Here is a 26,802-nt window from a genome sequence, read left to right as displayed (position 1 = left end):
TAACAAAGGTCAAGGAAGAATCGCCTTTATGCGTATATTGACAACAAACTTGCAGAGGCAACTGCACAGGGTCTGGGTAAGTTTTGCAAGGCACAGCCTTAAAACAAAAAACGCTGTGAGTTAAATTCCCTTCTCCTTCCCAGTGGAGTAAACAAGGAGTAACTGAGCTGGTCCTTCCTTAGGTTGAGTTCAACCTAAGCTCTGTATAGAAGAGAGACAATTTCTGGAGAAGCACCTCACCCAGTGTATGTTCTTTAACAGTTTTATGAACACTATCAGGTGTTAGCAATTGCAACCTAAACAGAATCTCATAGATAATGGAATACATCATTCTCACTTGGTAATTATTTATTCAAATTAAAAAATTTAGTGTGAAAAAGTACGCTAAAGACAAAATGTGCCATTCAGAGATAATATGCAAATTAAGCTGGGGAAAGAGAAGAGACAACTTATCCAGAGACAGGGGGTTTTAGCAGTACTTAATGGCCCCAGTTAGGCATCAGCATGGTTGTGCTGGTCATGGTACTATTAACAAATAAAAGTTCTGAAGAGCTTTGCAAGTAAGTAGCTTTATGATGTCCTGATAGTAACATTTATATCCTAAAGTGATGGAAATCCAAAATTCTACATCAGAGAAAACAAAACAAAAAGGAAGCCCAAGCTGACACGGAGATTTCTCCTCACAGGAATCTCAGAACATTAATGTAACAAACAGGGTTTTTCACTTTAAAAACACTCCAAGAAAACTGTTCATTTTAGAATCATAGAATCACCAGGTTGGAAGAGACCCACCGGATCATCGAGTCCAACCATTCCCATCAATCACTAAACCATGCCCCTCAGCACCTCGTCCACCCGTGCCTTAAACACCTCCAGGGAAGGTGACTCAACCCCCTCCTGGGCAGCCTATTCCAGTTCCAAATGACCCTTTCTGTGAAGAATTTTTTTCCGAATGTCCAGCCTAAACCTCCCCTGGCGGAGCTTGAGGCCATTCCCTTTTGTCCTGTCCCCTGTCACTTGGGAGAAGAGGCCAGCACCCTCCTCTCTACAACCTCCTTTCAGGTAGTTCTAGAGAGCAATGAGGTCTCCCCTCAGCCTCCTCTTCTCCAGGCTAAACACCCCCAGCTCTCTCAGCTGCTCCTCATAAGACTTGTTCTCCAGCCCCTTCACCAGCTTCGTTGCTCTTCTCTGGACTCGCTCCAGAGCCTCAACATCCTTCTTGTGGTGAGGGGCCCAGAACTGAACACAGGATTCGAGGAGCGGTCTCACCAGTGCCGAGTACAGAGGGAGAAGAACCTCCCCAGACCTGCTGGTCACGCCGTTTCTGATCCAAGACAAGATGCCATTGGCCTTCTTGGCCACCTGGGCCACTGATGGCTCATGGTCAGTCACTGTCAACCAACACCCCCAGGTCCCTCTCCTCCAGGCAGCTTTCTAGACAGACTTCTCCTAGTCTGTAGCTGCTCAGGGTTGTTGTGCCCCAAGTGCACGACCCGGCATTTAGCCTTGTTAAACCTCATCCCATCGGTCTCAGCCCAGCGGTCCAGCCTGTTCAGATCCCTTTGGAGCCTCGCTACCCTCCAGCAGATCGACACTTCCACCCAGCTTAGTGTCGTCCGCAAACTTGCTAAGGGTGCACTCGATGCCTTCATCCAGGTCATTGATAAAGACATTGAACAGGGCTGGACCCAGCACTGAGCCCTGGGGAACCCCACTTGTCACTGGCCTCCAGCTGGATTTCACACCATTTCCCACCACTCTCTGGGCCCGGCCATCCAACTAGTTTTCCACCCAGGAGCGTGTGCGCCTGTCCAGGCCAGAGGCTGACAGTTTCCTAAGCAGAATGCTGTGAGACACTGTGTCAAAGGCTTTACTGAAGTCCAGGAAGATCCATCCACAGCCTTCCCCTCATCCAGCAATCGATTAGGTTAGTTTGGCAAGACCTGCCTTCTGTGAACCCATGTTGACTGGGCCTGACCACCCGCTTCTCTTGCATGTGCTTCATGATAGCACTCAAGATCACCTGTTCCATGACTTTCCCTGGCACTGAGGTCAGACTGACAGGCCTGTAGTTCCCTGGATCCTGGGAATTCAGCCAGAGTCTGGGTGTGTTACTGGAGGTGAATATACTCTTTTAACACCTGATTTTGCCAGCAGTGATGTGAAAAACCCACTTCTATGCAGCTGCACTGTTATTCCCAATCCAACAAATTCTGACTCCTGGTTTCCTGTGATAAATGTAGTCTCTAAGTTTCTTTTTTTTTTTTCATTACAGCACAGCAACCAAAGTGCTTTTCGGAGCATTAACAAAACACTGATAAGCAGAGGCAAGGCTGTGTGGTTGTACTCTAATGACAGGGAAAAGGTAATGCAGGTAATGATTTCATGACTAACAATCATAACACTAATCTTAGTAATCAACTACTCTTAAAAAGGGGATGTATTTGTTTTATGTGTGATCTAGTCACACCACAGGCTCTGGGGTTGCTAAGAGTGTTTCTGTTTAGGAATAACATTAAGATCTCATTTGATTTGCATCAGTGGCCTCGGTGGTTTCCTTGCTGTCATAGTGAATAAGATACAGCCAATTGCATCTCAAAGTTTCACTGCTTGGTAAGGAAAAACTGTACAGAGAAAGCCTTTTGACAGACAGGCTCTTTAACAAGATCGGAAGCTCCCAAAAAGCTATAAGTAGCATGGGCCAACTGAAAATGCACGGTCTGCTTAAGAACAAACAAAAGCTAGGAAACTGGATCAGCACACGTGGAGCCTGCCATTTCCTTCCATTTCAGTTTTGCATGCAGTGTTGCTGCAGTGCTTTGCCTCGCACTCAGATGAGCAACAGCCTTTCCTGCTGGCATGCACCAGCTCCACAGAAGTCTGATCATTCCCTGGACAGCACATCCTAGTAGAAATGAGGGCAAGGAAGAATTGTACATTGAAGTGAGAACCTCCAGAGATGCTTGAGATTAGGAGCAGAGAGCACATCCCTCCAGAGGTCCTGTGCGCGGTGCCAGAGAAGCAGATACCATTCTGGCCATAGGTGATGCCGTTTCCTTCAGAGAGAACAAGGACTGAGACACCAGGCAGGGCTTCAACATCAAAAGTGGCGAACGCTTTTATGAGAAACACGTTCTGTCGTCAAATTGTTCACATATTCTATAAAAGCTGAATCAGACAGAAGAGCCCTTTGTTTTGTTGCACTACATGACATCAGTCTAAAAATTCCGTCAGCGCTTATGGCTAATGTCTAAACAGGAAGGAGACAGTAATGTTATATATGAATGGAACAATAGAATCAGTGTAGCTTCTTTGGGGCTGATAGCAAAGAGAATCAGTGACGTTTAATTTGTGATGACCAGTAATACTTCAATTTCTGGTTTCTGAAATGGCAAAACTATCTACAACTGGTCAAGGAAATGGCCAATAGGGAAATAAATTCAGGAACCACAGGTAGATTTTTGGTGGCCAGAAAAACACAAGAGATGTGCTAACTGTTGTATATTTGTCACAACCTTAGACGTGTAAATGTTCTGAAGCAATGCAATTGATATTACAGATCCATTATTCCCGTTTGTGCCCCAATAGCTAGTGACCATTTTTTACTTACAAGACTACTTTTTCTAGTCTTGGACCCCACACCTCTTAAGTAAATGACAATATCACTCAGATGAACTTCTGAAGTCACTAGGAAGCTAAGTTGTTCTACAGATTGAAGTGTGCTGACACAGTGTAGGGTAATGTGCAGCTATAAAATCCATTGCCTGCACATCCCTTAAATTGCTGTTTATTACATTCCTCTGCTACAAGTTACACTTTAAGGTATATATGAACGTATCTTCTAAGAAAAATTATAAAATAAGCAGTGGGAGGAGGACTGAGTATTTTACCTCTGATCTTATTCAAAGTAAAGTACTTTTTTCCCCAGCTTTTTCATGATGAAGAAGATTAAGCTACATCACAAACTATTACATGTGGCACAGCATAGCATAGCTGACAACAGCAAGGAGAGAGCACCAGGATGGCAGGCAGGCTGTATGCAGCCTGGATTCCTGTGTGCTGGAAGGACAGCAACAGGTCTATGTGTTTGGTTTGGGTTTGTTTGGATACCTCCTTGTGTGCTAACCAAGGTGACATGTTGTACGTTCACATGACACCCCACCAGACAAGGTGGTGATTCATTCTGGAGAATGCTGTGTCAAACGGGTGGATAAGAGGCCGAAGTGCCTGTACCTGCCCCGGAGCCACAAGACACGCAGTGCCTGTAGATCCTCCTGCAGACAGCACCGAAGTTTATACCCTGGGAAACTCACTGCTACCAACTGAAATCTCTGTTCAAAGGCACGAAAAAGAAAATTGTAACAAGTTTTCATTTATTTTCTAATCATTGTCTCATAATCAACTGAATTTTTTTCTTCAATAGCAGCTAACAAAAAAATCAGACAAACGACTGGGCTATGTAACTGCGCAAAATACACTTTACAGCTCAAAGTACTGTTCTGTTCTCAAAACAACCCAAACTCTTAGAAGATGCAGATGTTCAAAGTGAACCAAGCCATTCCTTGCAAGCATTCTGCTCTTTTCCTGACTAGCAGCACACTGATAATGTATCTTGTCCTGTGAATCCTGCTGAAAACTTCAAATAGGGAAGAATAAACTTTATTACTTTCATTTTCCCTCATAATCAAGACAGTTATTGTAATTGCACGGTTTTTCATCTTTGACTGTAATTCAGCAAAAAGAGACTGATTTTCTGATATTGGTATAAGTTTAGTTTTTTAAAAAGATCCACAAATCTTTTCAACTGAGTTAATTTTAAAAGACACATTTATTTAGAAATCAGACAAAAAGAAATTTCACAAAATTAAACTGGTTAATCCCAAGGGCTGACAATGAAAAGCTTTTTACTACCTAGGAAAACATAGGTTCCTGACCGAAAACAAAATCTCAAAACAACCGGTAAGCAGCAGGGACCGTTGCAATGCGATTTTATTCTGAGTAGAGTATAACCTTAGCTAAAGACACAGGTTAAAGCTTCTCAGAGGTTCTATGATGATCTTCATGATAAACCATTCTGGAAGTCAGTGCCTCAACCAATACACTTTCAATAGTAGTTAAACATACTTTTGATAAACGTACATTCCATTAACTATGCTCCTTTAAAAGGAAACTTTCAATGGCTAAAGTTATCCAATCTACACTTGTAGAAAGTGGGATGTAGGAAAAAAAGGCTTGTACATCAGACTACTCACTGAAAATGTGCCTGTCCTCAGGCTGCTTTAAAGTGGCAACCACGTGTTCAGACAGTGGTGGATGTAAAAGAGTTTAGCACTGAGATTAGCACCACATTTTATTAGTGAAGCAGTGCTCCCCTAGGCTTATCCAGATGGCAAGAAAAGCACTAGAATATCCCCCAGTTAGCTCCAGTCGGTCACCTCCCAGGAATTGTGGCCGAGGGCAAAGCTGGGCCCCTCCGTTCACAAAAGTGAAGTAAAACCCCTGCTGGATCCAAGTGCACTGGCACCAACAGTGTTACCCAAAATAAATAAGCTCTTTAACCCCTGCCCTCTGTCCCCAAACGCCTTCTGGAGGAGAAAAAAAGAAAACAAAAAAATAAAGAAAAATTACCTTGCTGCTCTCTTTCAACTCAATGGGAAAACGACACTAAATGGGAAAATAAAATCAAAATATGAACTGTGTATTGTGGAGAAGCAGCAAAAAGAATGTTCAGTTTTGGATACAGGCCTTGATTTGTTTCTGCAGTTTACTATCCAGGGGTTTTTAAACAACACAGCTTCTGAAAGCTGAGCCGTCATTAGAGCAGGAAAACACAACTTAAACGGCCAGGCAGAAAATGGCTGAATTAAGCTCTTTTTTCCCCCTGTCTTTAATGGTAGTGATTCTCAAAAGATTGAAAGTAGGTTAGGCGAATAATACAACAGCTATGTTTCTAGTGTCTACCTGACAACAGCTTTTGTAGAAGTGAATAATTACATGAAAATCACTTCCTTTCCACCTCTCTTTGGGATTTCTGTGGGTTGCTAGGCAGTTTCTCTCCTACCTTCTGCTAATGTTACTTCCAGACGGAATGAATACAGGGTATTCATTATGAGAATGGCGAGCTGAGGGGAAGAAGGACCTAAATACTTGAAGTTCTGTTTATTCATTGCTGCCTTTGGAGACCAACACTATAGCTCAGATTACTTTACACATATTTAAATGCTAATTTTCCAAGGCATAATTGTTAGCCAAGTACCACCCTGTTAAAACCCAGCGACCCTCCTCAATGCAGGAGCCACACCAGTAGCATGTATCTGCATTGCCAGCCAATGTTGGAAGTCAGGTGCTGGAGCAGAGCACACTGAGGTTCCTCCTGGGCCCCAGAGGAATAACTCACTACTTCTGACTGCTTTTCATGACTGAAATAATCTTTTCTATGAGACTGGTTTACTCTCCTGAACTCCCTAATCCAGAACTTTGGAGATATCACGATTGCCTTGGCACGATTCCACAACCAGCAGCCACCAAGTACTGTTGTACATCCTAGTCTGTACGATCCTGAGTTCACTCATATAGGTTAAAGTGTATGTTCATTAAAAATGGAAATAAACTTTATCCAAACCCCACTCCTCTCTATAGAGATACCAGCTGAGACAACTCAGGCTTACTTCCCACTGTAGCCTAGGCAAGGTTTGTGTACTCTTATACATTGTCTTTGATTTCCAAACTCTGATCTCAGGCTTCTGAACTTGCAGCTCACTTTGACATCCTCAGTTACCTCACTCAGCACAGCATTATTACAACAGGAGAGAGGAAAGAGATGCAAGGCTTTGGATTCACTTCCTAGTCAGCATATCACAATGGCAGGATTCACATATACAAACTAGCAACCCGATTAAGAGAAATCCCAACCTGGAAAGAACTAAGGTGCTAAACATATTGCATTTTGCATTGCCATTTTTCCAGTTTCTTACCAGCTGTCTCCCTCACCTGGCAAATGTCAAAGACAGCTTCCTTCACGCCCTATGCACCCCACACATCTGCAAAGCTTTGCTTCCAACTAACATCTTCCATGGCCTACTTCCATGCCAACTTCTGTATTATCTCCATTTCTAACTGGTCTCTCAGATCTCAAGTGGGCTCCGAACATTGAATACTCATGTGCCTCCAGTTTTCCACAGCGCAGAGCTGGGAGCCTGTGGTTTCTGCATCGTGCTCTCACCACAATGATATCTTGGAGACTTGGTGGCTCAGAGGAATGCAGAATCATAGAATAACCAGGTAGGAAGAGACCCACCGGATCATCGAGTCCAACCATTCCTATCAAACACTAAACCATGCCCCTTAGCACCTCGTCCACCCGTGCCTTAAACACCTCCAGGGAAGGTGACTCAACCACCTCCCTGGGCAGCCTGTTCCAGGGCCCAATGACCCTTTCCGTGAAAAATTCTTTCCTAATGTCCTAATTTCCTCTGTATCTACTACCATCTACAATGGTAGTTATACGTCCAAGAATTTCTCTAAGCTAACTTTATGATAAAACTTGTCTGATTTCATTTACAGCCGATAGCTACAACAGTTACCTTGCACACATGTAAAGAGAGTTATCTCATACAGAATCTTCCGTTGAAATATATACACCGGTTTCCATTGCTTTAGTTCTGGAGGCTAAGGTAAGGAGATGGCTGATGGTAAAATATGCACAGAAATATTCAGGAGATGGTACTTGTATAAAAACATTTTTGTCCCTGTAAGGAATACAATTTCTGAGGAAAAAAATGTCACTAAGTAGCTGAAAAAGTTCTTCTGTCACTGAGCAGTAACAAATGAAAATTGTCTTCTGTAAATTGGCAGCTTCAGTTTGGGAATCTGGCAAGCTGGAAATCTTTTAAAAAGTTATTGATAAGAGGCAAAAACATCATTAAATCCTGATATATCTTGGGAATCATTTCTGTAACTGCAGACCGAACAGACAGAGTTCAGATCAGCAGGACAGTCTGCATCTTTCCTCTATGATGAAGCCTGCCTGTACTGACAGTTCTTGGTTACTGAAAATACTCCAGCATTCTGGAAAGGTGAAGGCACAGAATGCCAGAGCACCCACACATTCCAGCTGTGCTGTACAGCTGTCATAGAATGCCTTAAAACTATCAGAAGTTTTGCCTTCCTGTACACTTGCATCACATAAAGCTTCAGGAATTTGGAAATAAAATAATTTGATTTTTTTTCATTCTATCCACAACAAGAAAAAGCAGAAAAAATAGCTACTGCCTTTCTTTCATTTTTCAACAGAGGGGATATTTTCAGTGTCCCAGAGGCACCAAGGCCTTTTTGGGGGTGTGCCTGCAGGTTGAGGCAAGCTCGATGCCATTTGCTATAAATGGTAAATAAGTAAATGAAGAAAGTGCAGTTAACTAATTTCTAAAATGAGGGTGTTGATCAGTGTTCCTCTTTCCTAAGACACTATCACCAAGCACTCTCAGAGTATGACACATGGCTACTCCCACAAACACTGTAATGCATACGGACAATCAGAGGAGATCCCAAATGTTGACCCCCAGTTGCACTGAGGGACTGATGAGAGAGGCCATCCTGACTGATTCCTGGAGTATTCCAAATCAAACCTGAAATGTTCTCATGGTTTTTTTCTTCAAATGCTCCATTTGCATAACACGTAACAGAAAACTGCGCTCTGGGGCTGGTTTGGTTCTTTGGCTTCTGAGGGGAGGACGAGGCAGGGGTTTTAGCAGACATAGTAGGGTTCCACATCCTCTGGCAAGCTGGTCATTTTAAGATGCCTAATTGCTGTTAGAGAGCTGTGTGACTGCAGTATCACAGTGACAGAACAGATCCTTTTCTCAGGATTCTTGTTCAGCATCCTTGAAGGCTGGGGGATAGTGGAGATATTAAACGCAGTATTCAGCCCTAACTGCAAACACTTGCAAAGGGTAAATGTTTTAGTCATGAATCATTCACTTAATCCAGAAATTAAAAGGAAACTATATTTAGATTATATAGCATTAGGTTAAATGTTATTTAATCTAACTTCTTTACAAGTAATAACTCTCAAGAATTCTTCTTAAGCAATCTTCGTAAGAATACTTATCTTTGAAACTGTGCTTTTAATAAAGTCTCTGAAAAAAGTTTGAAGTAGAAGAGAACACATTTATAGGAGCATATGAATTATTTGATCTTGAATTCTTCTTTTTATTGCATTCAGCCTAAATCTCAGACTGAACTAAGTTTTCCACAAGTGGATTTCCACACCAAGGCCATGCAATGTGCCTGCATCCTAGTTCAGCAGCCTTACAACAAAGGAAGATTTTAAAACCTCTGTGGCCACATGGAGGCACAACTAATCCATCCGAGCAAGGATGCAGGACAGAATCCAGCTGTGCAGGCATGCCTGAACTGGAACAAAACCCAAACACTGCTACAGAAGCAAGTAAAAAGTGGCTTAGAGTCTGTCTCTCTGCCTGCTCAGTCAGTCTCTGCCTAATGTGATGCCAGAAAGATACTCCCCAGGTGGATTGAGTTTATGTAAGGAAAACAGCTCCTGCCTGTAGAGCAAAACACTGGAACACTGGCATCATCAAAGGTGTAGCATCCAAAGCACCGTTTTCCTAGAAAAGCTACTACTATATTGGGAGCTTTTTTCAGGATTCTTGTGTCAGTCAAGCGTCCTGCTCCTTCCAGCTGGTGATCATAATATAGCTATGATGCCAAAGTCTGTTTGCCACCTCATTTAGAGTATAATGCAGATGCTGAAATCGAGAACAGACTCTCTTGAGTTCTGCTGTAGCCAAAGAAGAGAGATTGGCTCCTCCTCAAAAGTTACTCAGTCATTAAGTGGGATAAACTGCCCTCTAGAGGAGCCTGGCTTCTATCTGCTCCTTACATGGGGAACTGACGTAGTACGTTAAGGCTCTTCAGCAGGGTACCTGATACCAAATGGTGTGAACTCTGACCTTCAGTTATTCCACTACTCTAACATAGCGTTTGGCAAAATTATGGGCTTGAGGACACTATACACAGAGTAAAATAAAAGAAATACTCGTGCCTTATATTAGAAAGACTTTAAAATTGAGCCGGATTGGAATAATTGAAGTTATGATATAAATTCTCATCCAAATAAAATTACCCCTCAAGAACATATTCAAATATTCTAAGCACTAAATAAAAGCTTATCCTTGTAAAAGCTTCTCTGTGTTCATGACATCGCTCTTCTGTTCAGAAATCCCTTTCATGGCACAGAGGATTTTTCTGACTGCAAACATCTTGCTAAAGGAACCTTAGTGCTGGCATTTAGGTATCGGGACAATTGTAGTAAATATGGTAAAATATGCATAAACAGAGATTCAACCCTTGTGCACACCGCTGCAGAGCCACAGGAGTTGCCCGTTTAGATGACTGTGCTATCTAGTCATTTCAGCCAGAAGGTACTGCTGATCTGCAGATCTGACAGATCAAGACTTTGTATGCCAGGTCTTAATTCTATCTCTGCACGTGTATACAAAGGTCTCAGAACTGACTTCAACTACAGAGTTTGTGCCAAGGGATAAATGGAAGAGGTTTGGCTCTATGTATCAACCCTCTAGATTGTTTCCCAGGTCGCACTCTGCAATGAGGTCCAACAACCCCTCTTCCGCAGAGTGGGCTGTGCAGAGACTGACCAGCACTGACCATACAGAGCAGGTAGAGAGCAAGCATCTCTCTCTCAAGACTTGCTCTCCATTTTTACGTATTTTTTTCTCGTTCTTGCATTTTCTACAGTAGCAGCACCAGCACAAGGCTGTTCGGGGCGCTCAGTGCACTAAACATTTGATTGGTCACTTTCTTAGATCAGGTCAGATCACTGCCTTCCCCCAACAAAGTCAGGAGGATGGCACTGAGTCTCAGTCTTCTTGTTCACAGCTGTAGTTTCTATTCACACATACTCTTTTTTGGTGACTGCAGGCAGCAAGAGACTGTAAGAATGTGCTCCCTCTTTACTGACTCCCCACTGAAAGCAGAGAGCAGCAGCTGTAAGAGCATGGCTCCCACATCGTTGCCTTCTCCAGCTACTGCCAAGAGCATAAAAGCCAAATGGCAAAAGTCTGCAGTGCTGCCTTGCTGAGAGGTGAAGAACTTATTTCCCCCTCTTGCCTACTCTGGCAACATGCCACAGGTGAGCACCTCAACACTGGATTTGTGCCACTGGCAGCTGCGTTTCAAAAATTAAGAAACCAAACAAGTTTCTACAGCACTACCCAATGAAGAACTCATCACTTTATTTATTTACAGACCCTGTTACCTCTGCTCCTTCTGTCCCTTCTATACTTGGCACTGGAAGCACGACAGAAGCTGCTGGTAAAGCTTAGAAACTGCAGAAAAAATAAATTCCAACCAAGAGAGGTTATTGGCTCCTCATTTTTCCTGGAAGTGGTCAGCAACTGTGAGGCTGAAGGTGATGTCAGCCTACTTTGATTTTCAAAAGCACTTTGGAAAAGAATCTGTCACCAAAAGCTCTTTAGGAAACCAAGCACCTGTGGTTTAAGAAAGGTGTTACTGAAAAAATACCTGCTGAGAAATAGGGAACACCAGATAAGAGTACAGGAATCATTTTTCCAGTGGACGGAGGCTGCCAAGGAATATTTCAATGAGATGTGACTCTGCTGCTCAGTTTCTTCACAAGTCACTGAGAAACAAGGGGTGACCCAGACTAGCAAGAATGATAGCCAGGCCTGACCATGGACTCAATGACCTTAAAGGTCTTTTCCAACCTAAATGATCCTACAATTCTATGACCTCGATCAACCTGTTCCTAGTTGAACCTGCTTTGTGAAGGGAGGTGGAACTAGAAGATCTCCAAAGGTGCCTGCCAGCCTCAACTACTCTGTGATTCTGTATGAAAACAGATGAAATGGGCTAGTACTTTTTCAACTGAGGTGGGATACCAGTGCAGCTTAGCAAGTCATGAATGAGAAGGAGAGAAATGTACTTTGTTCACTGCTACTGCCAGTGCAAGAACTTTTGAATCATCAGATGGAGTTTCTAGGAATCCAGTTCAAATGGAACGAAAGCAGGTAGTTCTTCCAGACACTATTAGCAAACCTGTGGAACTTGCTGCCAAGAGATGCTGGGGATACCAGGGGCTCCAGGGGAGATCAGAAAAATAAATGGAAGGGAAATCCATTGAGGATTTCTGAAGATAAAAAGCCACACAAACCTCAGAAAATCACCTGGGCTGAAAAGACCTGGCTGTCCAAAGAGTTCAAGGGACAAATATTATATATTCCCCTAGGAATCCTCTTAGGTCCACTGCTGGAGACAGCATACAGGGCTACATGATCTTTGTTCTAGACAAGTTTTTATGTAAAGTATCATTTCATACACTTTCAAGCCGATATCGTGTTGTTTGATGCTTACATTAATGCCCCCTGTTCTGCAGAAGAAATCATCACAGTGAGTCAACTGTCCATTCCACTAATGCTATCTAGTTTTCTTACACTCATTTCTATAATTTTCTTAATCTCACCTGATAACATGAGTACCCAAGCAAGGACGATTGTGTTTCCAGGCCTATATAACTCCTGGCACAACTTGCCCACCAACCCATGCACAGGATAATGAAAACAATGAGTAATTCACCAGGTTGGAAAAGACCCATCGGATCATCGAGTCAAATTGCTATCAAAGGATTAAAGACATCGGTTAAACTATGAATGTGTAGCAGTCAGCTACTAGTATGTTATCTTCTATTCAAATAAGCATATTCTGAATATCTGGCATATATTTCACCTATTTTATAGCAGGGAGGCAGGACAGTGCGCCTGCAGAGTGGATACCCCAGGACAGGGAACCTGCCAGCAGAAGCTGGATGGAAATGATACGGCAGAAACAAGCTGGAACCAGGTTATATGTGGACTCTCGTGTTTTGCAGTTCACGATTGACCAATATGTAATTAATTGAAATTAATTTATACTTTTGGCCTCCCACATCCTCTAGCAGTGAGTTCCACCATCTAGTTATTCATTGTGTGAAACAGCACATTCTTTTGTACTTTTCTAAACCCACTACATCAATTTTCATAGAATTCTGCCAAATCCAAGGCAGGGTTCCAGAAGGACCTCCTGAGTTACTGGCTGACTGCCACATGAACAGGGAACGGTGCTTTGGCTGCAGAACCGGGAGAGCTGTGCTCCAGTTTCAGATCCACAGTGTGTAAAAGCCTTTTTTTCTGTTGTCTTTTTCACAAAACCCCACCAGTGACTGTTGCCCATGTACTGCTCTTCAGAACCACCACTGCTGCTCAGTGAGCAGATCATTCTTCCAAGGAGCATCACAAATACGATACAGTTCTCTGAAAAACTACTCCAACCACTTAATTGCCTACAACCCCATAAACGTGGTCTGGCTTCCTGCTAACATCCACTGAGTAACTCTACTACCATCTGTTTATTTTAAAAAATATTTATTACCTAAAGACCAAATGGAAAAAGTCTCAGACTCCATATTCACTAACAGAAACTCTACATCTTTCTCCTGTAGCCTCTTCCTCCCTGAACTGCATCAAGATTAAGTACTGAGCAAGCAACAGTGATTGACTTAGGCATTTAATCATAGAATAAACAACTCGAGCTTTAAATTAATCTCTCCCCTGGCTCCCAACTTGCATGTGAGTCAGAAGCCTGCAATCCTAAATGTACCAGCTGGGGAGAGGTGAAGAGCCTGGTAGCATCTGCAGGAGACACCATGTGCTGCTGTCAAGGGTTTGTGACCAAGACATGCAGGAAGGAACTGGGTCTGGTGCACCAGGGTCAGCTATGGCTTGTTGTCTGGCCTGCCACAAACCTGACTCTAGGTGAATGAGCACACCCATAGCTCTGCAACTGGCAGGGCACTGATGCAAAGATGATAACTTGATATGTGTCTCAGAGTGACTTACTGGTGAATGATAGCTGGAATTTGCCTGGAACCAGACCGAGAGCCTGGCATCTACCCAAGGTTATGTGCCAAGAATCTCTGAGATTCCTCTAGCGGTCTTAGAGCAACAACTTATCCAATTTATCTCAGATATTAAGATTTATTTAAAGGTACATTTTGGGTTTTCTGGTTCTCAGTTACAAGTCACTGGGACTCCACCTGCCAGTTCAATGAAATTCACATCACTCGGTGAGGACCTACTGACAACATCCAGCTCCATGAGGGGATCAACAGGTACAAAAATACAGATGAGCTCCCTAGATAATTTTCATAATTAAATGCAAGAGGGGGATGAAGTAAAGTTGGTTTAGGCCTTCAGGCATAAGATTGCCACCTCTTCCCTGTGACGGATTTGTCTCGGAAAAGTTAGTTTGGGAAATACACACTGTACTGCTGGTATCTTAGGCTTATTTTAAACGCTTATATGAAATGTTCAAAGAACTGAAGTGCTGGCAGGTATTTTTCCTCATACCCAGTCAGGAGCACGAAGTGATATATATGCTGCTCCAATCCACAATCATCTTTGACACTGTCTGCCCCTCAGAATCACTCCTTGCATGTCCCCTCTCAATCTGAAGGACGATTTGCTTCTCCCCGATACCTCCTGTCTACAGTACTCAGTACAATAGGATGAAAGAAGACAAAAAGAGACCATGTTTTGGTCTATTTCTACCCCTTTCCCACTTGTTGCCAACTCATCTAGTCTTGCATGGTTCAACTCTACAGCTGAACAGTTGAACACACTCAGTTCTTTCTTCTGCTGGCACTCAGATGATGATGCAGCTAAAATAAAAACTTGAGTCAGTCTGTAAAAAATCCGAGCATAACAAAACACTTCCCTTGAACCTAAAGAGTGTGCAATATTAATATTTCACTATTTGGAGTTGTGTTGACAGACTGGGTTCTTTAACAACTGACTTATTCAGTGACTGCATGTATTATATATGCAATCATTTTGTGACCTAAACTACAAGAAAATCTGCAGGTCAGTGGAGTTATTTAAATACACAAATACAGCTATCAGTGACATACCAGTTTTCAAATCATTACCTGGTCAGTCTCATCTCATCCAGGACAGTAAATGAGCCCCTGTGTTACTTAGCCTCTGCCTCGTTCACTCTAGCTGAGGTACCTGCCTCTGCTCTGGCTGCAAGATTGGGGCCATTCCAAGTGCTCTACAGAATTCCTGTAAAAAGGAATTTGTAAGACCGATAGCAAATGCTCAGTAAACAAACTACACTTCCAGGATATCTTTCCCTCTTCACGGATGACAGGCAGCCATCGACACAGCCAGAGCTTTGCTTACACATGCCAATTACAAACATAATGTTCAATACAAGGACTGTGGACCACCTTATCTACTTTGTTGTTGTTTAGATCAAGATACAGAACACATCATTTCAGTTTGTAATTCCTAATCGTATGCCCCTTTTCCTGCCTTCCTCCATAAGATAGTAACTCCCTGGACGCTAGTGCCTTTGTCTATACCTTTGTCAGTGCTTCAACTGCTGCAAACATTTCCCACCTATGTTCTGCACACCTTCACGGATGGATAAAGAAGTTCATTCAGACCTCCAGGTTGGGAAAGTAGCAGCTTTCACTGCACCTTTCTGCAAATATCCCTCAGAGTCACCACAGTGTTTTATTATTTTACACAGGGGGACTTAGAATATTTTAAAAGCATGAGTTGTTTTAGAGTGACAGGAACTGTATACCCACCTGGCAAATTTTATTAAACAAGCCAATCAGTGCTCACTAAAATTCTGCTGTGAACCTAGTCCTTTTTAAAGAGAGCTGGGCAATGAAAAAGCTTTCATTTGTGCCACAGAACTGTCAGAAATTTAAAGTAAAACTGAGTTCAAGACAAGAAAAAAGCACTGGAACAAAAAAATGCCATTTAGGAATTGTATTCAAGATCTGCACTTCTTGACAGTAAGGGAGCTACTGAAATATTGACATCGATCAACTGTTTAATTTTACACATGAAGGAAGATTAAGTTTAATTTATATTATTTGTACATTTGTGTCACACAGTAAAAGCATTTGGCCAAAACCTGTAGAATCACAGAATCACTGACATTGGAAAAGCCCTCTCAGCTCATCCAGTCCAACTGTCAGCCCAATCCCACCGTGCCTACTAAACCAAGTCCCCAGGTGCCATGGCCACATACTCTGTGAACCCTTCCAGGGATAGAGACTCCACCACTACCCTGGGCAGCCTCTTCCAACGTTCACCACTCAGTAGAGAAATTTTTTCCCAATATCCAACCTAAACCTGCCCTGGCACAACTTGAGGCCATTTTCTCTCATCCTATCCCTTGTTACTTGGGAGGAAAGACCAACACCCACCTCACCACAACCTCGTTTCCAGGAGCTGCAGAGAACCTCACTAGGTCTCCCCTGAGCCTCCTCTTCTCCAGGCTAAACAGCCTCAGGTCCCTCAGCCACTCCCCAAACCCCTGGGCTCCAGAACCTGCCCCAGCTCTATTGCCCTCATCTGGATGCCCTCAATATCCCTCTTGTACTGAGGAGCCCAAAACCGCTGAAAGGTTATTTAGAGAAGTCAAATGTCATTTCTCAATTTTTAAATGAAGCATTTGATTTTTAATTCCCAAACAAGACTTTGTTTCAAAATGTAATAAAAATAGTAATGAGAATAAAGAAAAACACCTCTTTAAAGCAAAAACACTTTTAAAGCTCTAGTCTGTGTGAAATGTTTTGTGTTTGTTCTACTAAGCCATTAATATGTGAACACCGAACTTACTGCAAAATCACCAGGAACCAGTTCCTGCCTCCCACTCTTTACAAATTCAGCTGTGCTTTCCTGATTTCAGTATTCTCTGAAAAGTTCACATGGGTTGACAATAAACGAATGAAAGATTGGTGAACCCGTATCCCAAGCTGCATCTGCATCTCATGATTTTCTGCCAAGTTTGCAACAACTTGACTCAATGCATTTTATTGCCTGTCTCTTTGAGACAGTCAGAAGCTTTCTTTCCTTATCCTTATTTACAGTCCTAGATTGAAGTAGTAGGGTTTGGTTGGCACCAGTGTGACAAAACACATTATTGTCTCTGTTCTCTGGTGGCATAAAAAGATACACTTGAAGTCAGGATTCTGGTGCACATGGTCACAGAGTGCTCAGGTTATTTGAACCTCAGTGTTTAATGTAGCTGCTGTGAACACTCATATAGAAAAATATGTTAATATATGGAAATCCCAGACTGTGAATACAGATAAAGAAGATCTCTTTAAAAGCATTAATGACCTTTGCAGGAATTCCTGTATTACAAAATTCTTTGCAATTTAACATTAACACAGTAATAGAATTTATTTCTTAGAAGACTCTTATTTCAGAGAAAAGAAAATTAACTGTAACCCCATGTCATGTATTGCACCACAGCACTATCTGAAGTTAAGGAAACATGTTGACTATCCCATCCTGCCACTTATCACCACGGGCAATTTCAGTGATGTAACTTTACCGTATCTACATGTGTGTGAGCGTGTGTGTACATTTTATCAAGCATAAGGAAAATACAATTTTGCAATGCTGGGTAAAGTAGTTGACCATCAAGCCAGCTTCAACGGCCAAAACAAAAAACATAAGGGGGTTGGAAGTGGATGATCTTCAAGGTCCCTTCCAACCCAAACTATTCTATGAATGGAATGACTTTATCCATAAGGAAGGAACACTCAACAATTCAGCACAGGCACTCAGAGTAGAGAGCATCAGAAAGCCACAGCTGCCCTGACACGAATCTCCTTATCTCTGCCATTTGTTCTCCTGGATCTGGATTGTGGTTGTGAGCTGCCTGGCAGCTGGTGACTGTTCATGATGGGTGAGGCACCTTGTTTTCCCATTTGTACATTAGGGCAGTGTGCCACAACTGTCACTCATCACTTCCCACCTTCCTCTCCCAGCTTTCTGCTCCTTGCTTTCTGTTACTTTTTCCCCCCATTTCCCACACTGCCCTGGTGAATAAACTACAGATGCATGCACTACTGTCACACCCTCTATATGCTATCAGATATAAAAAGCATGGTAAGACAAGGGAAGAGCAACAGTAAGAGATGTGTAGGTGTAAGATGCCTACACAACCCAGAACTCAGTGCAGTTCCCCCAGCTTGCCTATTCCATGTTGCAGGAAGGCACCTTTTCTGTTCCTGTCTGCCTCCTCATTTTCTATTTCCGTTAGTTCGGCCAATACCTTCAGGGGAGAACTTCCCTACCAATCTCCTCTGAGGTACTTCTGAAGGGAAAACGTGTGTGAACCCAGCCCCATTTGAGTCTTTCCAAGCCAACAGCATGGCATCTCTCCAGTGGCAGTTTGTGGGGTGCACACAATACACTTCAGTCATTACTACTTCTTTATGTTGGATTGTTTTGAGAATCCACCTGTTATTCTAGGATGGAAATAAAAAGAGTTTCAGAAATGTCTGGGAGATCAGAGAGAATTTGCTGCACAGGTCTTCAGAGAAAATTTTTTAGAAGCACTCAATTTTTTAAAATGGTAAATAACAGATTTTCTGCAAGCTGTACATCGTTCCACTAGTGGAATAGTCTTTTCTTTTTTCTTTTTTTCTCTCCTTGCTCTGAAACAACAGCAAGAATCCTGCTAACAATTCTTAAAATAGCTATATATTTCCAGTGCCTCTGTCTATATGGCATCATATACTCACTTGTGACCGTCCCAGAAGCATGGAATATTTATTTCCTTTACTTACTGACTATTCTCACTATGCAAAAGGTCCTTTATTATTATTCCTTCATAAATATCTGTATATCAGTTGATATTTTTTGTACCAATGCTTAATATCATCTGAAGGAAATGACTTTTTAACAACAGCTTTCCTCTCACTAGGAGATGGCTGCTAGAGCAGCCGACAGGCTGGAGTCACTGACATTATTCACAATTCTTGAAAATGTTCCTAAGAATGTTAATTAATTTATGCACAAAATGGCTCCTAAAGTTTATCTGGTACTTCTTTTCAGGTGCCATCACTGTGAACAGTGCAAGATCTCTCACTATTACGCCAACACACTGAGCTAATGCGTGGATCTTGTCTCCCTCCAGTGGCACAGCACACTGGTCATAAAGTCTAATATTGAAGTGCAATCAGAGTTTCCCTGAAACTCAGATGATGTCTCTCCATTGCCAAGGTTGCTAAGGGGCTGCAGGGACAGCTGGAAGAGATTTCGTATGGCCTAGAAGTCCCAGGGAAATTACGAAATTATCTCATTCTTTCAGCAAGTCTCTTCTAACTGCCAAAACCTGCTGTTGCCTGCTGACTCTGCTGTTAGTTGCGTAGCAATAGCAAGAAATACAAGGAAAAATCATGGGGAGGAGAAGGCAAACTATTTGTTCAGGGTTGGAAATATCTCTCCAAAGCAATAAATACCTGGACTTCTGAAAGCACATTCGCTACATAAAAATTAATAGGCACAAACTTATGCTGTTGAAAAAAGCAGTTGTATATGGAGGCACAAAAAGAGCATACAATGTTCACTCATAGACACCAGTGCCTTAGCAGTGATGTGTTCAATTTACACTGTGCCCGTCCCACAGCACACCTAAACATACATTAAATCTTTGCACACTGTAATGACTTGCGTGCAGAACAACTAATAAGCTGTTCCACTCATTGCAGAAAGTAATTTTTTGTCATAGAAGAAGCCCCATAACATTTTCAGACCCAAATTCTTGAAATGTATGCACTCAGTCACTGCGTGAGAGCAGTGTGCACGTTCCCTCACACAGTGGAAATGAAGTGTGCTCCCATGCTCACCTTCAGGCTTTCACGGGAATAGTATCATCCCAGGAGAGATTTATGGCTTTGTTAAACAATTTTGCCCATTCATGAGAGCACTGCTTTACACCAATTTGTTGGTCTTCCTGTTCTTTAAAACCACATAAACAAGTGTAACACCAAAGCCCTAGCACACAGTAACATTTCCTCATAGTGGAAATTCTAAACTGCATTGTAGGGCAACATTGCACCAGCCTATAATCTGTGCTTACCTTGCAATTTAAAATCTCAGTATTTTGTACTGATGGTGCAAACAGCATTGGGAAGAATTAATTCTTTTGCAAGTTTAAATTTAAAAAGTCTGGGTAGGATAGTACTACGCCACAGCAACACGACAGCCTCACGACCAGCAGCAATACTTCTTTCCTTTCATAGAAATAAGTTTGCAATTCAGTTTCCATATCAAATGAACAAAGACTGCTTGCTCAAAGATGCATGCATAGAATGGGAGTTGTAGTTATGCAGACAGTGAATTCAGCAATTCGCACGTGCCATCACAACTGGTTCAGAAAGTGAATACAAATGAATACAAACAAAACAGGGAATGGGGAGAAGCTGGTAGGAAAAAGAAAATACTACAGGTGTTAACAGAGCTGCATGGGTCTGATGGGAACTGGACATCCTACTTTTCCCAGTTAACAGTTTGCTTTTTTTCAAAAGGCTGCATGAACTCTTCTAACAGTCACAAGTGCAGTGGGTTCCTGAAGGTGTTTCTAGACTGAGTATTAAAATGCTGGCAAGATGCAGGGCGAGTGCCCTGCCTCTGAACACCACCTCCAAGGATTATGCTTAAAAAACAGGCTTACCCTCAGAGCTGAACACATCTCATGAAGCTAGGTTCTCATTAGACTGCAAATTTCTCATTTGTCACATTCCAAACAAATATAAGCATCAAAAAATTCTGCAGCAATCAGGTATCATTTCATTACCAATACATGACAGCGGCGAGGTTCCAATGTTAAGCAGCATTATGCTTCGATAGATACAGTACAGGCCTAAAATTCACCACTTGGGAATCCACAAGTTGCCTTCATTTTCTGAGCACGAAACCACCCAAAAATGAAATCACAGTTTCTGCTACAGTACTTTTTCTTGAAAGAAATCCAAACAAGCCCTAACACTTCTGTTTAATGAACAGCTGCCTTCGCTGTGAATACCAGAAGGGAATTCTCATTTCCCCTAGCCTTTGAACATGCAGGTCCCATCCAGCCTCACGGTGGCAATGATACGGTGAGAGTTGCTCACTCCCAATGCTGCACAGACCTACACTGAATCCAGCTGGATTGTTTCTCCTCCTGCCAGGAGGAGAGTTCCTGGTGAAGAACCACAGTGGCAGCACTGCTGCAGCTCTCAGCGCTAAAACAACTGCATTATCAATCACTGGAAATAAAGCATTCAGGGAAGATAAATTCCTAAATGCTTTTCCAGTTTGTATTTTCAGACCAGGATTTAAGAAAACATTATTTCTACACCTATACAGTATTCTGAAATGTCTCTCACACATATGCATATTACAATTAGCCTAACTGGACAGCAATTGGTTATACCTTTGGTAGGTAGCATATTTTCAAAAATATAACTTTATGCATATGCACAAACATGCTATGATGATGTTAAGGAAGGAGTGAATAACTAGCAAAAGAACCTCAGGCTAACTTGAAAATTAAAGAATGTATAATGAAAGCTACAATTTCCAGGGGGAAAAAAAAAAAAGAAAAAGTGCATTTTACCAAAAAAGGTGTTTTCCCTAAAGCAGACAGCCCAAGTACCAAAATGTTCTTTTTGTTTCTCTAAACACAAAGGCCACAGAAACTTCACCTCAATGCCACACAGGAAAACACAGACATTTTTGAGGCAGAAGGCAATGTAAAGCAAAGACTCAGCATTGTACTTTAAGACTTCACTACTGCTTCTTGGGTTAAGTTGATGCTTTTTGCTATACATTTATGTTTTGGTACTTGTTTTTAAGAAGGGCAAGAAGATCCAGTGAGCTACAAGCCAGCCAACCAAATTGCATACCTGGGAAATTTATGGGAGAAGTTCTTTTGGAAGCCATTTTCAAGTTGGGCGGAGAATCCATTGCAAGAGCACCCACGGAAAACACCTGGAAGCTCTATGCAGCTGTCTGTACAGTTGTGGCTACCTCACAGCCCAATTCTCACAGCCCAGCTACTAAAGGTCAGCTCTGAAAATGGTTCTGCCACCAGAAATGTTATTGCCATTTTAACACTTTCCCACTGCAAATGGAAGATCAGAGAAATTTAAAAACATTCCTAATTGCGACGGCTCAGATTTTCCTATACCTTACGTGTAATTTGCCCTGGTCCATTTATCATGTTTAATAATCACAGGAGAGGATATCGGAGATGAAGCACAACCTGGATTCCTTCCTTATAGTAACATATTCTCATGTGTAACTCAGCTGTAAAACCTACATCAGTCAAATTTCTTGAAGAAGCTGGTAAACACCAACCATTGAGATGAGAGTGCAAGTCTGACTCTGTTGACACGTTCATCCCTGCAGATGCCAGAATTTTAAGAGTCCACTGCTACAGCAGGGTTTAAATTTACACCTGTGTATTTCCCAGATCATTGACTGAAACATTACTCCTTGATCACTCAAACTGGTATGCCTGCCAGTCCCTAACCGATATAACCTCTTCCATGCACAAATGTTTGGAAAATCTGTTACGAAGAACCAAATGATGTTCCCAAGACAGAGTAGAAAGCTTCACCCACAAGAATAATTATGTATTAAATTACTTAAACCTGTTGAGAGGCAACCAGTATCATATTCTGAGTCAAAGTTGCATACAAGAGCTGTAAGAATCCTATTAAATTTGTAAAATACTTTCTTTGTGTAAGTTATAACTCAGGGAAGACCCCATATTTAAGCTATAAACAGCACCTGTATCTTCCAGATTGGGGTAGAGGAGCCAATATTTTGAGCCAGTTTGAGCATTAAGGCTATACTGAACTTTACTGTTAACAAAACAGCATTTCTGGTGCTAAAACATAGTACTCCACTATTCTAATGAAAAGTGATTGGTATGAGCTCTACAGATACACAGGACAAAAGACTGTATTTTCAGACCAAGAGGATTCAGTCTGCTGAAAAGATAGAATATAAAAATGAAACAGAGAATACAGCACTTGAAAGCTAAGAGGAATTGAATAGACAGTTGAATAGCTGCTTATAAAGCTATAACGAACCATGGAATGCAAATTACACAAAGACAAAAGATTCAAGAACTCCAAACCAAAGTGAGCCTTGAAGAGAAACTTAGTTTATTTAATTCACAGTAAACGTTGTTGGCACTGTGGCTCCAATACCACTCTTCTCATACAGACACAGTGGTGTCCCTAGAACTTTATTTAAACAGACCTCCAACTGAAGAGGAAAACAACTCCTGCCAGTACACATGCATTATATTTTGATATCGGGGAATAAATCCAAACAAACAAGAGTAAAGATTAAATGCCAGGGTTATTTCAGTTGTCCTATACCTGCTTCTTGGAAAAAGTCTCTGGAACAATTTGAGAAGAGGTTTATGGAACAGGGATTTTTGATGCAAAAAATGCGTGGCTTTGTACATGATTAAGTTCTACATTTCCGTAAAATGGGAAATGTCTATATACCTCTCTTGTAACCATTAGAAGCTGCAATAAAGCTGAACCAATTTCATTCTACTTTTTAAAAATAAAGCAAGTTGTGCTAAATTCTAGTTTTAAGACTGAAAGTCAAACTTCCTTTATTTCTTGAAAACTGACCAGAGATCTTGCCCATAACTCAGAAATCTTTCTTCAAAACTTCATTAGTCTCAACAGACTATTTCAATTTCAATAAAACAGCTTTTTTTCAACACAAAAATAATTCCCTAAAGCCATTTCATCATGTATATTACAGTTAAATTGCCTGTATTGGTGTTCACATTCTCTATTATGGTCCATTCTACTTCAGCTTCTCTCTGTGTGCTTGAACACTGAGGCTGACATAGGGCAACATGTCAGCGAACAACCCATTGAACCCGAGCAGACAGCTGGCTGGCTGCAGCAATCTGCTGAAGCCTTCCAATCCATTGTAGCATCAGCTCAGCTATACCAGTGCGACAAATGGATACGCGCGCACCAGTCTGAAGCTCTTTGTACCTCACAGACTGCCTGGGCTAATACTATGTTCTTTGGGACTTGTCATGGCAACAGTGTATTTCTTTACAAAAGGAAACACTACAGTAAATAGGCATATAAATCCCTTGTAGATTCAACAACAACGTTGCTTAAGCTTGTGTGCCCTCCCTCAGTGAAAAACAGAATGTCCATGGCACGTGAAAAACCCACCCGCAGGGTGGATCCTCTTCACTGCCCTCTCACACACTGCTGCACCAGTGAAGGAACCAGCAGCAGGACCACTTCCCACTCACGGGACGTCCATACACTTTGCAGGGGGAGGGATCACCATGGTGCAGCACAAGAGTGCTCAGCGAATGCTTTGTGAAGACGGTGGGCAGTGAGTTGTCAGAACCACACAGCAGGGCAAAACACCAGTTACAACTGGACATGACTAGATGCCATGCCTGTTCATTGAGAAGCATTTGACAGCCATTTCTTGTCTCTGCTAAAACAAACTGAGACACGTGGGTCACACCTGAAATGGGACTGGCTTGCTGCATTTACTGCAGCATTGTATGTTGCAGACAAATAACCAGGCATGCGCCAGAGAATCCTGTTGGTTTTCTGTTACTAGGCTCATTCCTCAGGTGAACTTAGGCCACTCCCAATCAACCCAGCCATTGGAAAGCCACAGCACAGCCTGGGTGTTCTCACACCACTTCCACAACTGCTCTTTCCCATCCCATCCCATCTATGCTGGCACAGGATGACACAACCATGGCAAAGTCCAAATGTGGCAACACAGTTAAACTTTAATTTAAAATTTTCTGTATTTTAAAGGAATCTTTTTCTTTGTAGCTCTTTTTTCTGTAGAAATATTACTTGTTTAAAATGAATTTTACATGTTTCAGTCATTAGAGATGCTTCAAGGAAATAACCTGAAGGGTCTCCTCACGTTGACACATTTTTACTAAGTGGGTTAAAAGAAAATTTTAACAGATATTCCCAAACTTCCTTTCTGTCTCTATCTCAGGACCCATTTAATACTTTAAGAGTCTTAGGAGTAACAACGTTCAACGTCTTTTACACTGCCAAACCAGATCAGTAAAACGCTGTCTGCAATGTGTCAGGTTTTGTAGAGCTTCTGTCATTCGACAGCAGACATATTATATATATATATATACACTCATCTGTCACTGAAAAAAGCAACTTAATCCAGTATCTCAATGTTCAACTTTTCTCTGGAAACAATGAAAAAGACATAGTTGCTGGTTTGAGTACTTCATTCATCCTTGATTGTGTATAGAGCCTCCTTCAAAGACAAGTCACCTGAATGATTAATTTCTCTACTGATCTCGACTGACAGTGAGATTTGGAATGAGCAAAGAACCATAAAATGGGTGAGTCATGGTTAATCTGGTTCCCATTGAGACCAGTGGCATCGCTCTTGCCCCTAGTAGCAGAAGCAGCAACTGCAACTAAACGCTTCTGAAAACTCTGATTTATCAGTCAAGCTACCCTTCTAATAAAAGCATAATATATCCCAACACGTGTAACCAGTGATGGCTTTAATAACCTACCTACAATCCCAACCCTCTACCAAGGAACAATTATCCAGCCATCACCTGTGTTCAAACTTTAAAATCAAGAAACTCTTCCAGTTTTTCCCAGTCCAAGAGGAATAAAACACATGTGCCACAGTCCTACCTGTGGGTCAGACAGTCGGGAAAGGTCAGGGTACAGGTAGAATTTTATCCCCTCGGCAGCACCTGGTAATGTTACTCCACGAATCAGAAGAATCATCAACATGATGTAGGGGAACGTGGCTGTTACGTACACAACCTAGCAAGAAGCAGAAAACAATACGAAAACATTTTCGTCCAACTGCAACAAAACCATCTCATTTCAATATCCGTTTTGCCTTTAAGTAAAAACCAAATCCTTTCCTGGAGAAGAAGTATTGATGCTATTGTTTGTGTAGGTGAATTTTGTCCTCCAAACATATTCCCTTCCAAACTGTTCATGTCTTGTAGGAAAGGCCAATGCATTTTTTACAGAGGGACTAGGAAGTTCTCTCTCAGTGTATTCTTCACTCTCCCTCCGTGACAGTTGGTCACTGTGCTGTCCGCTACACCATGTACTTATTGTTCCAAACATAGACGTAGGGAAATTGACTCCTAACAGCAAGGATAAATTGCAGTATGAGTATTGTATAAGTACTTATGCAATGAATTCTCAGTCACCTAGTAATTGCTAAACTCTCGTCTCATACACCTGCTTTGCCTGCATCTCTGTGTTTGAGGAATAAACATTTCATCAAGTCTAAAGGTTCAATGCTGTGTATATCTCCTTGATATTTGCTCTAGTACCGTTATGCAAAGCACCTTCAGACAAGATTTCCAATGGCTCAAGCCCAGCGATTTCTATTTTCACATATATGGCCACTTTTTTTTTTTCCAGATATCAGTTTGCTCTGTGCCTGGGAGTAGCTGAGCTTCTCTGGAAACCTGTAAGAAGTCTTGTTCTCCAATGGAAAAACTGAGCAGGATCGATCCCATTTTACAACCAAAAACCTGAGAACAGTATATAGCTATTCAAACTTGGAGATAGATTAAATAAATTCCACATCACTATAAATGTTTCCTTTAAAAAATAACACACCTTAAATTTAACTCCTCATCATTCTCTGTAGCCACTTTTGCCTGTAAGTAGGTATAAAATACCCTAACACAGATGATAAACTTACACATCTGCCTTGCACAAGTCAAAATTACTTAACAAGCTGCAACAATGGGAAAAATCATGTGGTGAAATATGTAACCCCTATAGCCCTCAAAATTATGGATTTTAAATTCATTACCTGTCTCACTCATAAGTAAATGACAGATACCTCAGAGAATGCACCCATTAAAGGA

General features: G+C 41.8%; 1 protein-coding gene across 2 annotated transcripts in view; it reads right to left on the bottom strand.

The window, feature by feature from the left end:
* The window catches only part of LOC138725020 (sodium- and chloride-dependent GABA transporter 3), a 72,061-nt gene that overhangs the window by 13,692 nt on the left and 31,567 nt on the right, over positions 1 to 26,802 (bottom strand). For both annotated transcript variants that reach the window (XM_069865509.1, XM_069865507.1), the window contains exon 7: positions 25,595 to 25,729. In XM_069865509.1, the coding sequence (XP_069721610.1) occupies positions 25,595 to 25,729 (135 nt within the window). The remainder of the gene's footprint in view (positions 1 to 25,594; positions 25,730 to 26,802) is intronic.

The sequence above is a fragment of the Phaenicophaeus curvirostris genome, chromosome 11, assembly GCF_032191515.1.
Source record: "Phaenicophaeus curvirostris isolate KB17595 chromosome 11, BPBGC_Pcur_1.0, whole genome shotgun sequence".
Classification (NCBI taxonomy): domain Eukaryota; kingdom Metazoa; phylum Chordata; class Aves; order Cuculiformes; family Cuculidae; genus Phaenicophaeus; species Phaenicophaeus curvirostris.
Note: the sequence above shows the minus strand (reverse complement) of the source record. Positions and strands in the feature narration are given on the sequence as shown.